Source organism: Chlamydotis macqueenii, chromosome 1, assembly GCF_036417535.1.
Source record: "Chlamydotis macqueenii isolate bChlMac1 chromosome 1, bChlMac1.mat, whole genome shotgun sequence".
Taxonomy (NCBI): Eukaryota; Metazoa; Chordata; class Aves; order Otidiformes; family Otididae; genus Chlamydotis; species Chlamydotis macqueenii.
In genome coordinates, this window is record NC_141556.1 from 57,961,757 (window position 1) to 57,976,784 (window position 15,028).

The following is a 15,028-nucleotide window of genomic DNA, read 5'->3' on the forward strand; positions in this document are numbered from 1 at the left end:
TGCAGAAGCTTTGTGCTTTGCGGATGAGAAGCCGTTTTGCAGGCAAAAAGGTGGCTCAGCTTCATCACCTCTGCTGCTGCTCTCACTCTGATCTTGGTCATGCTGTAATTGCTGCTGCCTTTGTAGGTGCTTGAACCCTTCTCCAACAGCACTCAGCCATGCCCAAAGCACACCCTGCGCTCTTGCAGGGCAAAGCACCTTGCAAGGTGCCCCTTGCACCCATAGTCCCAAGGCACTAGGAGGAGGAGGATGAGGACCCTCTCTAGCATAAGGCATGGTGTGGGAAAAGCCAATGCCTCCAGCTGCCTGGATTTCAGTCAAACCTGATCACGAAATCCCAGCCTTGGTCATGCTGCAACAATCTCTTTTACAGCTTCCCACGCGTAGCTCTGAGCTACAGAGTGCAGGGTGTCAGGCAGACACACAATACTGCGTGCATGCTGATGGCTTGACTTTTGTTGCCCATGTGTGTTTTTGTGGCCCTTGCCTTTTCCAGTTGTCCCTTGACAGGCTCTAGCTACAGTATTTTGTTGGTGGTAAGGGATGAGGGAGGCATTCCCCTCTTGCTTTATTATTTCAGTAGAAGTACACAAATCCCTGTGCGCCGTTACAGTGTTATGAAGTTTAATCCACCTGAAGGGACTGCTGCATGCCACAGTTACTTCATGTCTTCCCACTGACTCCTAAAGATCTCCAGGGTCTCACTGATATAATCCGTGTTCTTACCTTCAAAAAATAATTTCCTCCTTTTGCTCCTGGGATGGACAAGGCTTTAAAATCTGCCTGTTGTTTTCTAATCATACTCCTCCTTCCTTTAACTGCACTCACAGTTTCCCACAGAAATCCTCAGTCCTCTAGTGCTCTAGTTTCCTAGCCCTTCAGAAGAGGTTTGCATCCCCGGAGACAGCTCTTGCAGCCTTGGAGAGAGCCTCAGCTTCTATATTGGAGCCTAAATATTCTGGTCCTGGACTGCCCTGCTGCTTTCCTGCTTGTTCTCCCACTGAATCCAAGTAATGGCTTCCAATAAGTGTCCTGCTTAGCCCAGATAAATGTTTTGTCCAGGTGCTGGGCAGTGTCACATACAGTGTGAGATGCCTAGATGATTGCACGGGAGCTGTGGGTCATGCTTGTGTTACCCTGTGCACCTTCTGGAAAAAGAAAATTACTGAGTTACACAGTTGTCTGTCTGATAGTCACCAAAGGCTGGATCCTGTGAGCACTGAAGCAAAAGTAAAGCCACCTCTGACTTCATGGCACAGGGCATGATTCCTGAAAGAATCCATGCCGAGATGCTGATAAGTACTTAACACAGCTCTGCAAACTCACAGCCCAAATCTTGTCCTGGTGCTGAAATCTCCTCCTCCTAATCCTTCCTCTTCCTTTTAAGCAAGCTGCGGTCACCTCTCAGCTGCTAAAATCCATCAGTGTGTGGGAACCCTGCCTGGAGGCACTGCTAAGCATAATGTTTAAAAGCGAGGGGAAGAGAGAAGTGAGCCTGGAAGGGATTTGGCCACTGCCACCCCCAGTTAGACTCCATCTTGTTTCCTACAAGTGGTGGAGGCTATGCAATGCGTGCAGCTTCGAATGGTGCTCTTATCTGACAGTCTTCTGATCCTCTGAATACTGAAGTCAATGTCACAGCTGCAGAAAATCCAACGCTCTTGCCTTGCTGTGGCTGAAAGATGCAGTTGCTATTGCCCTTACCTTTCCAGCTGACGCTGCTGGGAGCACGGAGTCTCACCTGTCCATCTGCACGGGCTGAGCTGCAGACTCCTAAAACAAAGTGCAAATGGATCTCTTAGGAGCAGCAGTGTATCAGCAAAACACCATAGAAACGGCAGCTGTGTTACGGAGGGCCTTTTCCCCAGCATTATGCAATAGGTAATTATGTAAGTTGGAGTTATATAATATTCCTGGTTTTTTTTTTTTTTTTTTCCGGAGTGCTCACCTCCCCCCGACCACTCCCCCGGCAGAGCAGCGTGTACCACGCTTACATTACGCCACGCTTTATACAACTCAGGGTCACAGCAGAGCTGGGGCCGCCGCCACTCCCAGCTGCAGGACCCTCAGCTGCTTTCAGGGTTTTTTTAAAAAAAATTGTATTGTAGGGGAAAAGGCTCATTGAAAAGAAAAAAGTATTCAGTAAAAAAAAAAAATCTGTCTGCTGTGTAAGCACACAAGATGGTTTGGGTTGTTTTTTGAGGAAAATGGACTTGGGTTTAGGAGCATCCCTCTCTCCTCCTTGCTGCAAAGTCTATTCACAAACTTACTTCAAATGAAAATAATGTCTATGATTTCTGCTAGTGCCTCTCTTTTGGGTACATATTTCTGTACTTGCAGCAGGTCTGGCTGCAGAGCAGACGGGGCTAGAACTCATTGGGGATTTGTTGTATTGACTGCCAAGGCAATGTGGGGGACTGCTGGGCTCTCTGATGTTCATTTTACAGGCCAGGGGTGAACTTCTTCCCAACAGCGATACTCTAAGAAAAAAAATTGGATGTGGCCAAGCAGACTTGGAGCTGTTTCCTCCCTATGGCTGGTGTGCAATTCCAATTGTGCCTCCCATCTCTGCCTGGACGGCTGCTCCCCGTATCGATAACCGCCAAACAGCTGGCCTTTCCACAACCGTGCCCGAAAGCTGGTCCTTACTCTTTCACTGGTGCGGTCTGTGGGCTCGAGTAAGTCATAGAACTGTTTTGTTCCCTCATAAATGGGGAAAATAAGCGGCTTTTCCACTCGTGGGATGGCAGCGTGGTCTGAATTTGTTGATGCCTGTAGAAAGGTTTGCCATCCGTTGCGGGAGGAGCCATACAGAGGTGAGATTGCATCCACTGTTTTGGCAGAAACTGCTCTTCCTCTGCCTGCTGTGCCCATTAGATTGGGGGGGGGGGGGGTGGGGGGGGTGCACCTTTCCTAAGCACCTTCTGGTGCCATTTTTTTTTGTAGAAACAGCCCCACGCAGCCCCTAGGACAGCTTTCCTCCTCAGCAGTGCCCTGAGGCTTGGCTGTGGCCTTGCCCCTGTCCCATGGGAACCTCCTCTGGCCCAGTCCCACCACCCTGCCCCTCTCCAGTGCTCAGGGCTGGAGGGGACAAGGAGCAGCACCCTCCCCGTGCCAGCGACCTGCCACAAGGCTGGGGACAAAGCCACCTGGCCATGCCAGGGCCCCGATGCCCTGACACAGGCCCGTTCCAAGGAAAACTGACTGTCTCTACACCCCGCACCGAAAACAAGCCACTCATAGAAGTTCTGCATCTGCCACCTGACTGCAGCGAGATTCCCGTGGGAGGGGGTGTCCTGCGTGTCCTGGGGGGTCATTCCCTGGCCTCCGAGATTTGGGGGCTACCCACGTGTTGGCCACCTCCCCGAGGCTGCAAACCCCAGGGAGAAGCTTGAGCGTGGCTTCCAGTCCCCGTGGCTTTGTCGCCCGTGGCCACTAGATGGTAGCAAGCCCTGGCCGACGGAGCCGGGCTGCTGCGGCACCTCCTGCCCGGGCAGGTCCACCCGGGACGGGTGCGGGTGGTGATGCTGGGGTCTTTGCAACAGCACTCGCATCACGCCAGCGACGCACCCCAAAATGCGGCCAAAAATCTTAACCATGCACCTCAGGTTCAGCGAGTGCGCCTCACGTGTGGATGCAGGTGTGATGCCACGCCTGTCAAAGTGGCAATGGTGTGGCCAGCGTGGTTTGAAATGGGCTATTCAATCACCCAGTGCTTTTTAAAGGGGGGAGCAGACAATATGCTGGCTCTCTGTTGTTTGCGTTTATCCAGATGATAATGCAAGTGACAGATTCTGCCCCAAAGGAGAGAGGAGGTCCTGAAATGTTACGTCCTGTTCGTGGCTGCAGGGTTGAGGCATGTTCTGGTGTGCTGTAAAGCTTTTGGCATATCTATAGACTATTCATTTAAGCTCTAGGAAGAGCTTGTGATTTAATTTCATTACCACTTCACTTGTAAAAAAAAGGCAATATGGAATCTCCTACTCTTTTTAAGCCTTATGACCACTTAACATGAATGTCCGTAGTGAGACTGTTGGCTTCGCAGCCCTAGGGAAAGCTACAGAGAGCAGAAAGTCGACCAACTTCAAATTAAGATATTACGGTAACTGAGTAGTTTCAGCTTGGGGAGTATGACAGAGCTCAGTACATAAGCAGCAGCCTCTCGTGTACCAGGAGCACATTTCTGTCGTGTCTGAAACGTGTGTAAAACAGTAAGGTCAGTATTCAGGATCCCACCCAAGGCCGAGCCTGGGATGGTGCAAATGCTTGTTTACTGCTCTAAGTATCTGGGGAGTGAGACTGCAGGTATGTGATCTTTCCTGTCTCAGCCCTGCACTGTGGAGAACACCACAAGGAACAATTTAGAGGGCTCCCAAGCTCTTTTCCATCAGTTTGGCTTAGTTTGGGTAATTGGTAATGCCCTGGTGTTTGTGCACGTAAATCAGGATGAAATCTTGGCCTTGAAGTGTTTAGGATGTGCATTTTTGGATGTGAAGTGAACTGGTGCATAGAGGAGAGGATTGCTGAATCACAGGTTGACTTGGCTGACAGGTGCTTGCAACACCTACTGGCCGAAATTCCCTTACCTCTAGGCTTGGACACCAGCTAAGACTGTCATTTGGCTTTTGCCACCCCTCTTACTCCAACTATTCCCCTTAAACCTGGGTGTTTCTGAGGGATGTGAGGCTCTGTGCCTCAGTCTTCCTCACTGCCTGACTACCCTTCAGGGTAGTGGGCTCTTCTCTCCCCTTGCAAGGCTGGAGCAGGGAGACTGTTCCTGCGTTGCAGAGAGTGGATGGGTGCAGAGGCAGTGATGCACTTCAGGTCCTGCAGCACTGCGGTAGGGACTGCAGGGTTGCATGCTCTTCTCCTGAGTCCAAGGCAGGTGTCTTCAGCCCTCAGTTGACATTTCTCACCCGCCAAGGCCTGCCATGTGTGCCCCTTTGGAAATGCCCAGAGGTAGGTGCGTGCTTCTGGACAGCAGTGCTAGCTGGGCTTTGTTATCGGGCTGTGCTCTGACTGCAGTCACCTCCTGGAAGAGACTAATCACCCCACTGGTGTGCTACGCCGTTATCAGTCCTGATGGGACTGGAGGAGAAAGGCTGGGAGGTGTCCCAAAGCGACTTGACAGAGATAGCCAGAGATGTTAACCCCTGGCTGAGTACGTGTTGAGTGAAGCCCTGCTGTGTCCTTGTGCCTGGCCTGCTGCAAATTACCCTCCTGGCTCAGTTGTACATCTATTGGCTCTGATATCCACGCTCAGCCAGCAGCTAATCCTGAGCATTCTGCGGAGATGCAGGCTGAAGGACTCCAGGGGCAGGTGTGGGGTAACTGGCTCCCATAAAGCTTTTATCCCCTTTCTCCCTCCTGCAGAGGCTGGGGAGATACCTGGGCCACTTTGGGTACAGTTATCTCTTAAGGACGTCTCTTCTAACCTGTGCTCTTCTTTATTACTAAATGGTGTGCATTAGCCCAGGAGGAAAGAGTGAGCTCGGCTTGGGAAAGGAAAGGGCTTTTGAGCGGTGGAGCCGATGCTGCCAGCAATCTCTGCCTCTTCTCCTGCCTGTCCTTGGCAGACCAGGGGTGAAGGAGGCAGGGCAGCCTTGCAGATGACAGCGCTCTTCAGGAATCTCCTGCCATACAGCTCGACACTGTCTCTGGGACCTTGGGAACCCAGGACAGGCTCCTGGTACTGTGTTTCGGCAGTGCCCTTTCTGCCTAGAGTGGGCCATATGCCAGTCCAATACGAAAAGCAGAAATGATGCCATCAGTGGCACCCACAACAGCACCTGACCCAAAATAGCTTCCTAGAAAAAAATAGGGAGGCTGATTATGTTAGACAAGCCTGAAACAGAGCAAGACGTCCAGCTGACGATTGACAGGTGTAGGTCTAAGAGCAGGGGCTATAAATCCTGCAGGTCAGCTCTCCAGCCACCCTTTGGGGAAAGGCAAACGACTGCGAGGAGCACTCGGAATCTGCCTTCAGTGAAACCATGGGGCTCAGTGATCAGGAATGGCAGCAGGTCCTGACCATCTGGGGAAAGGTGGAGTCCGACCTCGCTGGCCACGGGCATGCAATTTTAATCAGGTAGGCAAGAAGCTTCCATCCTAAGAGTAAAGCTGAGAGCTTTTGATAAGAAATTGAGGAAGGTGTATATTTAGTATGGGGGCTTGCACTGGCAGTGTTTATGTTATGTTAGGCTGTTTTCTTTGACGTAGCATAGTGGTTTTTTCATTGCTATGGTTTCTGGGTTAAAAATTACTCACCGTGTAAAATGGCTGTGCTTTCATCTCTCCATCTGTCTATGGGTGCAGGAGCAGGCCAGTGCTGCTTTCAAAAGATGGTGGGACTTTGTCACTCCCTCTGCTTCTGCTGACAAAGCTCTGCTTTGGGTCCTCATTACACAGTGAGAAATACTGGAGTGAATTATGTGTCCTGGGCCTTCAGATGCTCTGAAGCAAGGATTTGGGGAGGCAGGGAAAGAAAGGAGAGCAAAATTACCTCTGTGACAATTTTCTCAGAATCTACTTCAGTAAAATTAACTGTGAAGTACCTGAGTGTTTCCCTCTCCTCATCTTAGTCTCACCTGGCAGAGCCCTGCCCATCTGCTTTTTGGATAGAAACCTGAGGGGTAACACTTGTCCACTTCCTGATGATGAACTTGAGGTCTGAGTGTCAAAGGAGGCACATCCTTCCCCCTGCTTCCCTCCTCCATGATTCTGCTGTCAGAGTGGGAGTGCTCAAGAGATCTCCATCTGAGAGGAACCTCACCCCCGTGCTGTTCTTGTGATCCAGGGCCCCCAAATGCGGAACACAAGCAACTCATAGAAATGCATCTGGAAGGGATCTCAGGGCTGCAGAGTGGGAAAAAACACAAGGTGGGAATTGGATCCTAGCCTGTCCTTAAAGACCAGCAGGCATGGAGACTTGGATTGGACTATCTCTAGATCTCCCTCTCAGCTTGTGCTCAGTACGATGTGCTGGAAGGGTATGGATGCTGAGGAGAGCAGTGGGGATGTGACACTTGCTCCAGAGGGGCTTCCTATCTTAAGCATGGCTAAAGGAAGGAGCCCACACCACTGGACAGATCCACTGTCCATTCAAAGCTTTTTCAAAGATGAGCCAAAGCAGGAAGCTATTTTATTTACCTTTTTTTATCATGGCCCAATTCAGCTGCTATTTGAAGGGGAGAGACAGATGAGGGCAGCCGGGTGACAATGCAGTAGCTTTCCCCTCATGCACTCCACAGAAGGCATGCTGGAGGGGTAGCAGGAACCCGAGCCCTCCCCACCAATCCATCTGTGTGAGATGGCTACTTTGGCTCTGGAAGTGCCACAAGACACTAAAACTATTTCCAGCTGAAAAGGTAATACAATTTTTCTTGCAGGTATAGCAGGGCAGGGCATAGTGTTAAATAAATAGATGACACCACTCTCCCCTGTGACTTTGTGCTCCCCAGCCAACCCAGGTCATTTCTTATTCCTTCAGGGGGTTTCTAAGAGAGGCAGGGGAATGCCAGCAGCTCTCAGTTTAGAAATGTGTCTGTGTGTGCATTGTTAAAGACTTCTTAGGTAGATGTCATATCCTGGGAATATGTTTAGAAAATACTGATTCAACTGGATGTTTTCCAAAGGAAACAAAAAATACTCTTGGAAGAATTTTTAAGAGTCTCGGGAGTACATCATGTTTGGCAGACACAATTCAGCCATAGCCAGGCATGATGGAGGGAGATTTCTAGAAATAACTCCATCCCACTTCAAGGTGCGTGGTGTTTTCTTCTCTCTGGATGGGACACAACCTGTGTAGTGGAAAGATACAGGAAAAACAGAAAGGCCAGTGTGTTCAGCACCTGGTAGAGTGCAGAAATCTTTGAAGAGACCTTTGAAATGAAATACCAGCAAAGACTGGTCACTCATTAACTGATTTTTTTTTTTTTTGCTGCAGAACAGCTTGTATTTTCCATGTGCTTCAGGTATTTGTTAGTGTAGTTTAACGTACACTTATATCATACAGCGGAGAGTCTGGCCCTCATGGCAACATACTTAGGAGGAATGTCCAGTTTTAGATGGGATGCAAGCCCCAGTAGTGCCAGCACCAGCACCCTTCTGAGGTCAGAGCAAGTGTGCAACCACTGTAACATGAGAGGGAGATTGGTTTTGCGGCTGAGGTCCTGGGCTGGAGTGCCAGACACTGCTGCAGGTAACTGGGATGAGCCACTTCATGGATATGGGTTGCAGGGCCTTGGCTGTAAAGACAGACATTTATTTTGCTGGTGCTTCAACTATTTGGATTATGCCCATCAGAGGGTATAATACCTGAAAATAAACGTGTGTTGGGGGCAATGAATATCAGAAGCCCTGGGACTGAAAAATAAGGGACTTTCTAAGAGAAGCAAAATTGAGGACACCTGGTGGTGGGAAGACAATAAGGAACAACTGGTGGTGGTTAGAGGAACTATGGGTATAAAAGCATGGAAACAGTAAGAATAGGAGGCTCTCTGCCTAGCTTGCAGTAGAGTCTGAGACCATGACTGAGACTTTGCTCTATCAACTGGACTATGCTCTATCAACTGGAATACACTCTAAACAACTATGCACTGACAAACATGTGCAAGGGAGCTGATATCTCTCAACACCTAATTATTAGACTACACCTAATAATCAGGACAGGCAGTGTCCCCTTTTCACCCTGACTCTAGAACTCTGCCATGGAAAAGAGTGAAATTTCCTACTGGTTTGGTTGCCAGTTGTATCTGTATTCTGTCTCCTAGGAAATGCAGTGGGGAGGAAGCAGGGGGGACAACGCTAGCCTGGCTTTTAGCCACCCTTCCACCTTCTTGATTTCATTTCCATTTCAGGATCAGAGTGCCTATGTATAGCACTGCATGGCACGGCACCAGTATGCCTGAAGGCCCTGCGCTCTTGTTACCCATTTGCTCCCAAGGACTCTCAGAGGTACTGCAGTTCCCAATGGAGCAAGCACAGGGCTGGCAACTGGGCTGAACTGGAGAACAACCTACCAGACGAAGGATGAAAAACACTTAAACCAGATTCAGAGTAGGGTTGGATACTTCCCTGGCTTATATACATGCTAAAAGGAGTGATTGTGAATGGTGGCAATTTGGAAAAGATGTAAAGTGTCAGAGTTCCCAGGTTAAAGTAGCCTCTACTAGCAGGGAGTAGCTAAGAGATTTATTTGGGGCAGGAAGTGGGTTATCACACCTTTGCCTCTCCAAATACTCTGTAATACCTGAGGTAGCTGGACCTCAGCTCTGGTCTGGATGACAGCTCTCTCAAGTCTCACAAGTCCCTGTACTTTTTCCACAGGCTCTTTCAGGATCACCCTGAGACCTTGGATCGCTTTGAAAAGTTCAAAGGCCTGAAGACCCCTGACCAGATGAAGGCCTCTGAAGATCTGAAGAAACATGGAGTTACTGTCCTTACCCAGCTGGGCAAAATCCTGAATCAGAAGGGTAATCATGAGTCAGAGTTAAAGCCCCTAGCTCAAACCCATGCCACCAAGCACAAAATCCCTGTCAAATATCTGGAGGTAAGGAAAAGGGAAAGGAATCTTGGTGCCTGGTGTGTAGTGAATGTGTGCAATAGCTATGTGTAGATAACTACTGAGAGCTGTTATTTTATTTACTGATGGCTAGTTAGACTTCAGTGAGCTCTCCCTCAAGTCTGAGGTCTCTGTGTACAGGCAGCAGGAGGCACAGAAAGGGCTCATGGTATGTGAATGGTATGTGAATGTCCAAGTTTAGATTTCCCATTCCAAACACCACATGCAGTCTGAGCAACCCTTGGCAATAATAAACCAGCCCATGCAGTCTCTGCACGCCTGGGAAACTATATTACATAAGAATTGTCAGTGGCTGGACACAAGGGATATATAATTTTAGAGTAAGTCCTGGAGGATCCATTGGAGACCAAGGCCCAGAAAACTAAGTGCTGTACAAACACAGGGCACAAATTTTCAGCCTTAATGGATGAGGCAGACAAAGAGTGGGAAGGGCCATGGTCTACTACTCAAGGTCATGAAGGAGATCAACGTCAGAGCTAGGAATAGAGCCCAGTTCTGCTGCCCAGCTGAGGCTCCTTGCAAGCTAGACCTCACTGTCCCTCCAGGGACTGTGGGAAGGGCTACTGAATTAGCTCAGAGATATTTCCAGGCTCTGCAACCTATTTCTTAGTGTGGCTTTTCTGAAAATAAATCTTGACTGTCCCTTCTGTTTTTCTCTCTCTCTTCCCTTCCTCACAGTTTATTTCTGAAGTCATTATCAAGGTCATTGCTGAAAAACACCCGGCAGACTTTGGGGCTGATTCCCAGGCTGCAATGAAGAAAGCCCTGGAGCTGTTCCGAAATGATATGGCCAGCAAGTACAAGGAGTTCGGTTTCCAGGGTTAGGACATACGCACAGAGGGACACCACAATGGAGGCCTGGCCATGCATCTTAGAGTAGCTTCCCCAGCACAGTTTTAGACACCTCACAATTGGCCATCCAAGATGTGTGGGAAAGCTTTGACGAGAGGCCAAGAGTCACTCCAGGCAGCGTAGAGGCACTCAGAGGGGTTTCCATGATAAACCATTGTTTCCTGGCTTCGTGTATACAAGATAAATAATCTGCTTTTTTTAGGAAAAGTAATGTAAAGGATTATCCGTGAGCTTCTGCCTATCCCTGTCCTCTTTTTCTTTCCCTCTCCCCAAACCTCAGCCTCATCCAAGGGGAGAATGGCATGGCCAGAGATGAAGGGATGTGGAGGAACAAGGAGAGCGTTGAGGAGTGTGGTGAATGAGAGGGTGAAGGGATCACTCGAATGGTATGAAAGGGATGTCAGGATGGGAAGCAGAGGCACAGCGTCCCATTCCTCCCACAGGTGAGACTGTTAGCAGGTTACTGTACACAGCTTCCAGCACAGTATTACCTTGCTTTGTCGGGGTGAATGCAGCCAGTCAGTCTCCAGGGTCTGCCAGTTTGGAAATGTGCATTAGTTGCTAAAGTCATGTTAGCAAAACTATAAAGAGCAGTAGTCCCTGCAATCTGTAGGTTTCTGTGAGCTGCCACTATGCTTTCAAAGTTCTATCGCACTGAGAAGTAAAGCATGTGTTGCTCAGAAAATAAAAATTCCTGCACCAGTGTCATGTGTTCCTTCTTGGCTTTACAGGCACTCCAGTGAGAAGTGGGACAGATGGAGAAACTGGAAAGGTGTTTTGCACACGTATCTGACTGCACTGCAACCTGTTGTGCCAGTCCATGACTTGAGCAGCACATGGCAACTGTCTGAGCTGGGGGACTCGGGGCACTCAGATGTCACCGCGGGGTCATGACCTGGTTACTGGACTTCACAACACAAACCGGCAGCCTAGACTCAGCTGGAGCTGAGAGAAATGCTCTTTAACTAAAGGCCATGGCCACTGCTGTGCAGGGGACACAGACATGGTGAGGGAAGGCCCTTTGCTTATTTACAGGGAGGTAGCATGTGCAAGTGGCCTTGGGTCCCAGCAGCAGCACAGTGTGTTGCTCCCTGCGGGCAACGGAATGCAGGGCTACTTAGCCCAGGAGGAAGGCTGCAAAGGCAGCATATGCTGTTAAGACCCAAGCTTTGGTTTCTGTCCCATTTTGCAGTTTTATTGGGGTGTCTCTGTGGTGCATGCTGCACTGTGTATACAAACATAAATGGATGTCCCATGGGGGAGCTGAAGAGACAGAGAGCCGCAAGGCGCCTACTTCTGCCCGTTGCCCTCTCCCCATCCCGGTACCACAGTGAGGTACAAGTGACCTGATTTTACTGAGATGGGGGGGAGAGGCTGAGGGCCACATTGTGCCTGAGGCTGCCCAAGAGTTAGTCAGAAATGACCGGAGCCTGAAAAGGGTTTCTGAGTGCAAAGCTTTGACCTGACACCTAGGTTCACAGTGGACTAGCTGACTCTGGGAATGGTGCAGTTTCTCCAGCTGGACCTAGTCACGGGCCAGTTACATCCCACAGTGAGCACTGGGGTTCTCATTCCCTCCCCTTCCTCCATCCTCATCATCCGGCTCAGAGCCTCAGCAGTAGGGTGCTGCAGTCTCTTCTGGTGTGTGCACTCGAACTGTCTCCGTGCAGAAAGCAAGGTGGATAAGCAGCTTGCTGTCTTTCTGTGTATTCGCACAGGGTCAAGAGCATTCATGGCAGGGTCACATCTTGGCACAGCAGCGGGGTGCTACACAGGCGAGCAGCTGGATCGTGGCTAGGTGAAATGCATGAAGTCAACATGGCTGCTCTTTTCTGGTGTGGAGAAAGTACTGCACCTTATCTCACAGAGGTAGTATGAGGGCAAGCATGAGAAAGAAAAATAAGGTGCTCAGTATCAGGAGCTACTAGCAAAGTCTGATTCAAAGCACTCCCTGCTACACTGTATGCAATGGAGACAAGAGGAGAAGCCACCAGCTCCCTTAAAAATCAATCCTGAACCAGCATCATCTGCTGTGTCTTTGGTCACGGCAAAGGCCATAGAATTTCAGTCTCTGAAAGGAGAAGGAATGAATTCCTTCCCAGAACAGAGCATCTCTGATTTCTTGCTATTTACAAATCCTCACTTTACCTCTATGAGCTTGCTTGGAGTTTCAACCTTTCAGAGAGGGTCACAAAAGCATATGCTGTCACCTAGATGAAGTTACAGCCAGGTGGTCCCTGGCTTAAGCAACTTGCTTCGTCTGACTCCAGTCTAGTCTATCTGGCTTTGCAGGGAGGGAAACCTATTTAATTAAGGTCTAGGATTGCCTGTCCAACACAATAAGATTTCCTGCCAGTGACAACAGGCTCCAGTTAGGATTAAAAGCTCTGCTATGGCAGCTGCCTCTGTCAGTCTGAGCGGGGCTGGAGTCATCTCTAGATATTTTTATGTAGGGCAAAGTGGTGAAGGAGCGAGGGTTTGCGTATATGTTGTGCCTAGCTACCAGTTATTAGGTATCTGGAATAAATGTTGGTCTATTGGGAGCACTGACCCTTTGCTCTGCCTGCCTTACCCCCCGTGTCAGTGCACTAGGGACTATCCTTAAACCTGTGCTGGTCAGATGTGGGGCCGGATGTAGGTTTTCTGGTTGTGCCTACGGCCCAGTGAAGGTGTGCAAGCTGAGATGAACTATCAAGTTCAGATACCGGTAACAGCGGAGCTACCTCCAGCAGGCTCAGTGGGCTGGGATGCTTGTAGTGAAATCTGCATGTCTGCACCTTCACTACTCTGGGTACTGAGTATGCCCTTGGCTGCAGTTCTGACATAGTGTAGCGATATACGTTAATTCCCACACAGCAAGTCTACAAAGCTCCTGCAACAGCCCCTGCTTTAGGGACTGGGGAAGTTTCCTAGAGGAAAGGGTATGGTGGGGAAAAGATTTTTCAACCCAATGGTATATTGATTCAGGATCTGTGTTAGAGTCACCCTTTCCACTGTGCTACTAGCACATGTAGCTTTTCTGGCTCATGTGTGGGACAAAGTCCTTTAGTGGAGATAAACTATGTAAGTGTAAGCCCAGAAATTTTCCTGCCTCCTTTCCAGGAATAGCTTTACATAAGGAGGATGGGTCCCAGGGGCTTGTGCCCAGCTCCTCTCCCCGTTAGCACCACTTGGTGTCACATACACGTTCCTGGTCACAGGGGATGTGGATTGTGTGGCTGCCAGCCTCCTTGCTTGAGGGCGTACACACTGACTATAGCCAGGTCAGGCTTACGGCTGTCCTATGCTTTCCACGCACTCCTGCAATTTCTTTTACACTAATAATGCTGTTTCTGGCAGCAAATAGATTATGCACTTGCATCCATCCTTAGGCTGAAAAACATCCTTGCTGCTTTGCACTTGACATACTATTCTCCTCCCACTGCCGTGGTTTCCCATTGCATAGCAGATCTCCCCATGGAAATGAGCCAGTGAACAGTCTGCATTCTCTCGGGCTTTGGTGTCAGACACCAGCGACTCATCAGGATCTCAGACACGGGGAGCAGGACCTTGCTTCCCAGACACCGTGCAAATGAGCCAGTCAGCCCGAGCCAGGGTGCAACCATACTGCAGGCTGCACTGCCTCTCCCCCTTGTCTTTACTTCTGCCCGCTGATCCTGCCTGGCTCCAATACACCTGCCAACGTCAAGAGGTATCAAGGAGCAAGTGCTGGGGACCATACTAATTACTCCTGTGATCTGTCTCTTGGTCACCTCAGTGGGAGAAAGGGATGTGGCTCCTGTGACTAATTATGTTAAATATTTAGCACATTAGCATGAAGGTTGTGGCATTCTTCATGTTCGCATCTCCCTGCAGGGCTAATGTGAGGAAAGGGCAGGGAAGTTTCCAGTCCACATCATAGTCACTGAACAGATATGTCCAGGTATTGAAGCACAGACAGTGCCTGAAGGATGTAAAGTATATACAACACCGTAGTTTAATAAGGAAACTCAAATGTTCATCTGTACCACATGTTTTCAGATAAGTATTATTTTTGTCATGATTCCTATGTTTTCTGCCAATTGGCCAAAACCTGTCCTGTATGTTATGCCACTGAGGAAAAGAAACTAGTGGTGGAGCTAGGTGTTTCTTTGATGTAGACTTGTTTGCCCACAACGTTTTTTTTTCCAGAAGGTGCATGGCATCAGAGCATGTCCTCCTTCTTCCTAGACTCATTCCTCTCAGGTTTGGCTCAAGGCTGCATCCTTGCTTGTTCAGGCTGCACAGGGCTTAATAGTCAGAGTCTGTGCTGCTTCTCAGACTGAGCACACAGACACGTATGGATATCTCTACACAAACACCAGGTTCACAAAACACATCATTAGCAAAGCCCCTTGGTCCAAATCCTTCAGATTCCAGTGTGCTTGTGTGCTGGTTCTTCATTTGAGAGGATGATACATATAAGTTCTCACATTGTGCTTAAATGAATTATGGCCATGAAACCAAGTTTTGCTAATGTGTAACCAAGTGAGAAAACAGACTGTGCAAGGACATGGCACTTGCAGAGTACTGGTAAGTAGGGGGATGTTAAATTTCATTGAAGAAGTGTGCTAG

General features: G+C 49.2%; 1 protein-coding gene across 1 annotated transcript; it reads left to right on the plus strand.

Annotated features, from left to right (window-relative positions):
- Nucleotides 1–5,920: 5,920 nt before the first annotated feature.
- MB (myoglobin) lies at nt 5,921–11,139 on the plus strand. The gene is made up of 3 exons (XM_010125402.2): nt 5,921–6,088; nt 9,328–9,550; nt 10,262–11,139. The coding sequence occupies exons 1-3, from the start codon at nt 5,994–5,996 to the stop codon at nt 10,406–10,408; spliced, it is 465 nt and encodes a 154-aa protein (XP_010123704.1). The 5' UTR covers nt 5,921–5,993; the 3' UTR covers nt 10,409–11,139.
- The last annotated feature ends 3,889 nt before the right edge of the window (nt 11,140–15,028 follow it).

What these genes read in the sequence shown, in the direction of transcription:
- MB (XM_010125402.2), top strand. Translation starts at nt 5,994, where the DNA reads ATGGGGCTCAGTGATCAGGAATGGCAGCAGGTCCTGACCATCTGGGGA. An exon ending in GGGCATGCAATTTTAATCAG is followed by an intron (nt 6,089 to 9,327) that starts GTAGGCAAGAAG and finishes CTTTTTCCACAG; the next exon opens with GCTCTTTCAGGATCACCCTG. An exon ending in TCCCTGTCAAATATCTGGAG is followed by an intron (nt 9,551 to 10,261) that starts GTAAGGAAAAGG and finishes CCTTCCTCACAG; the next exon opens with TTTATTTCTGAAGTCATTAT.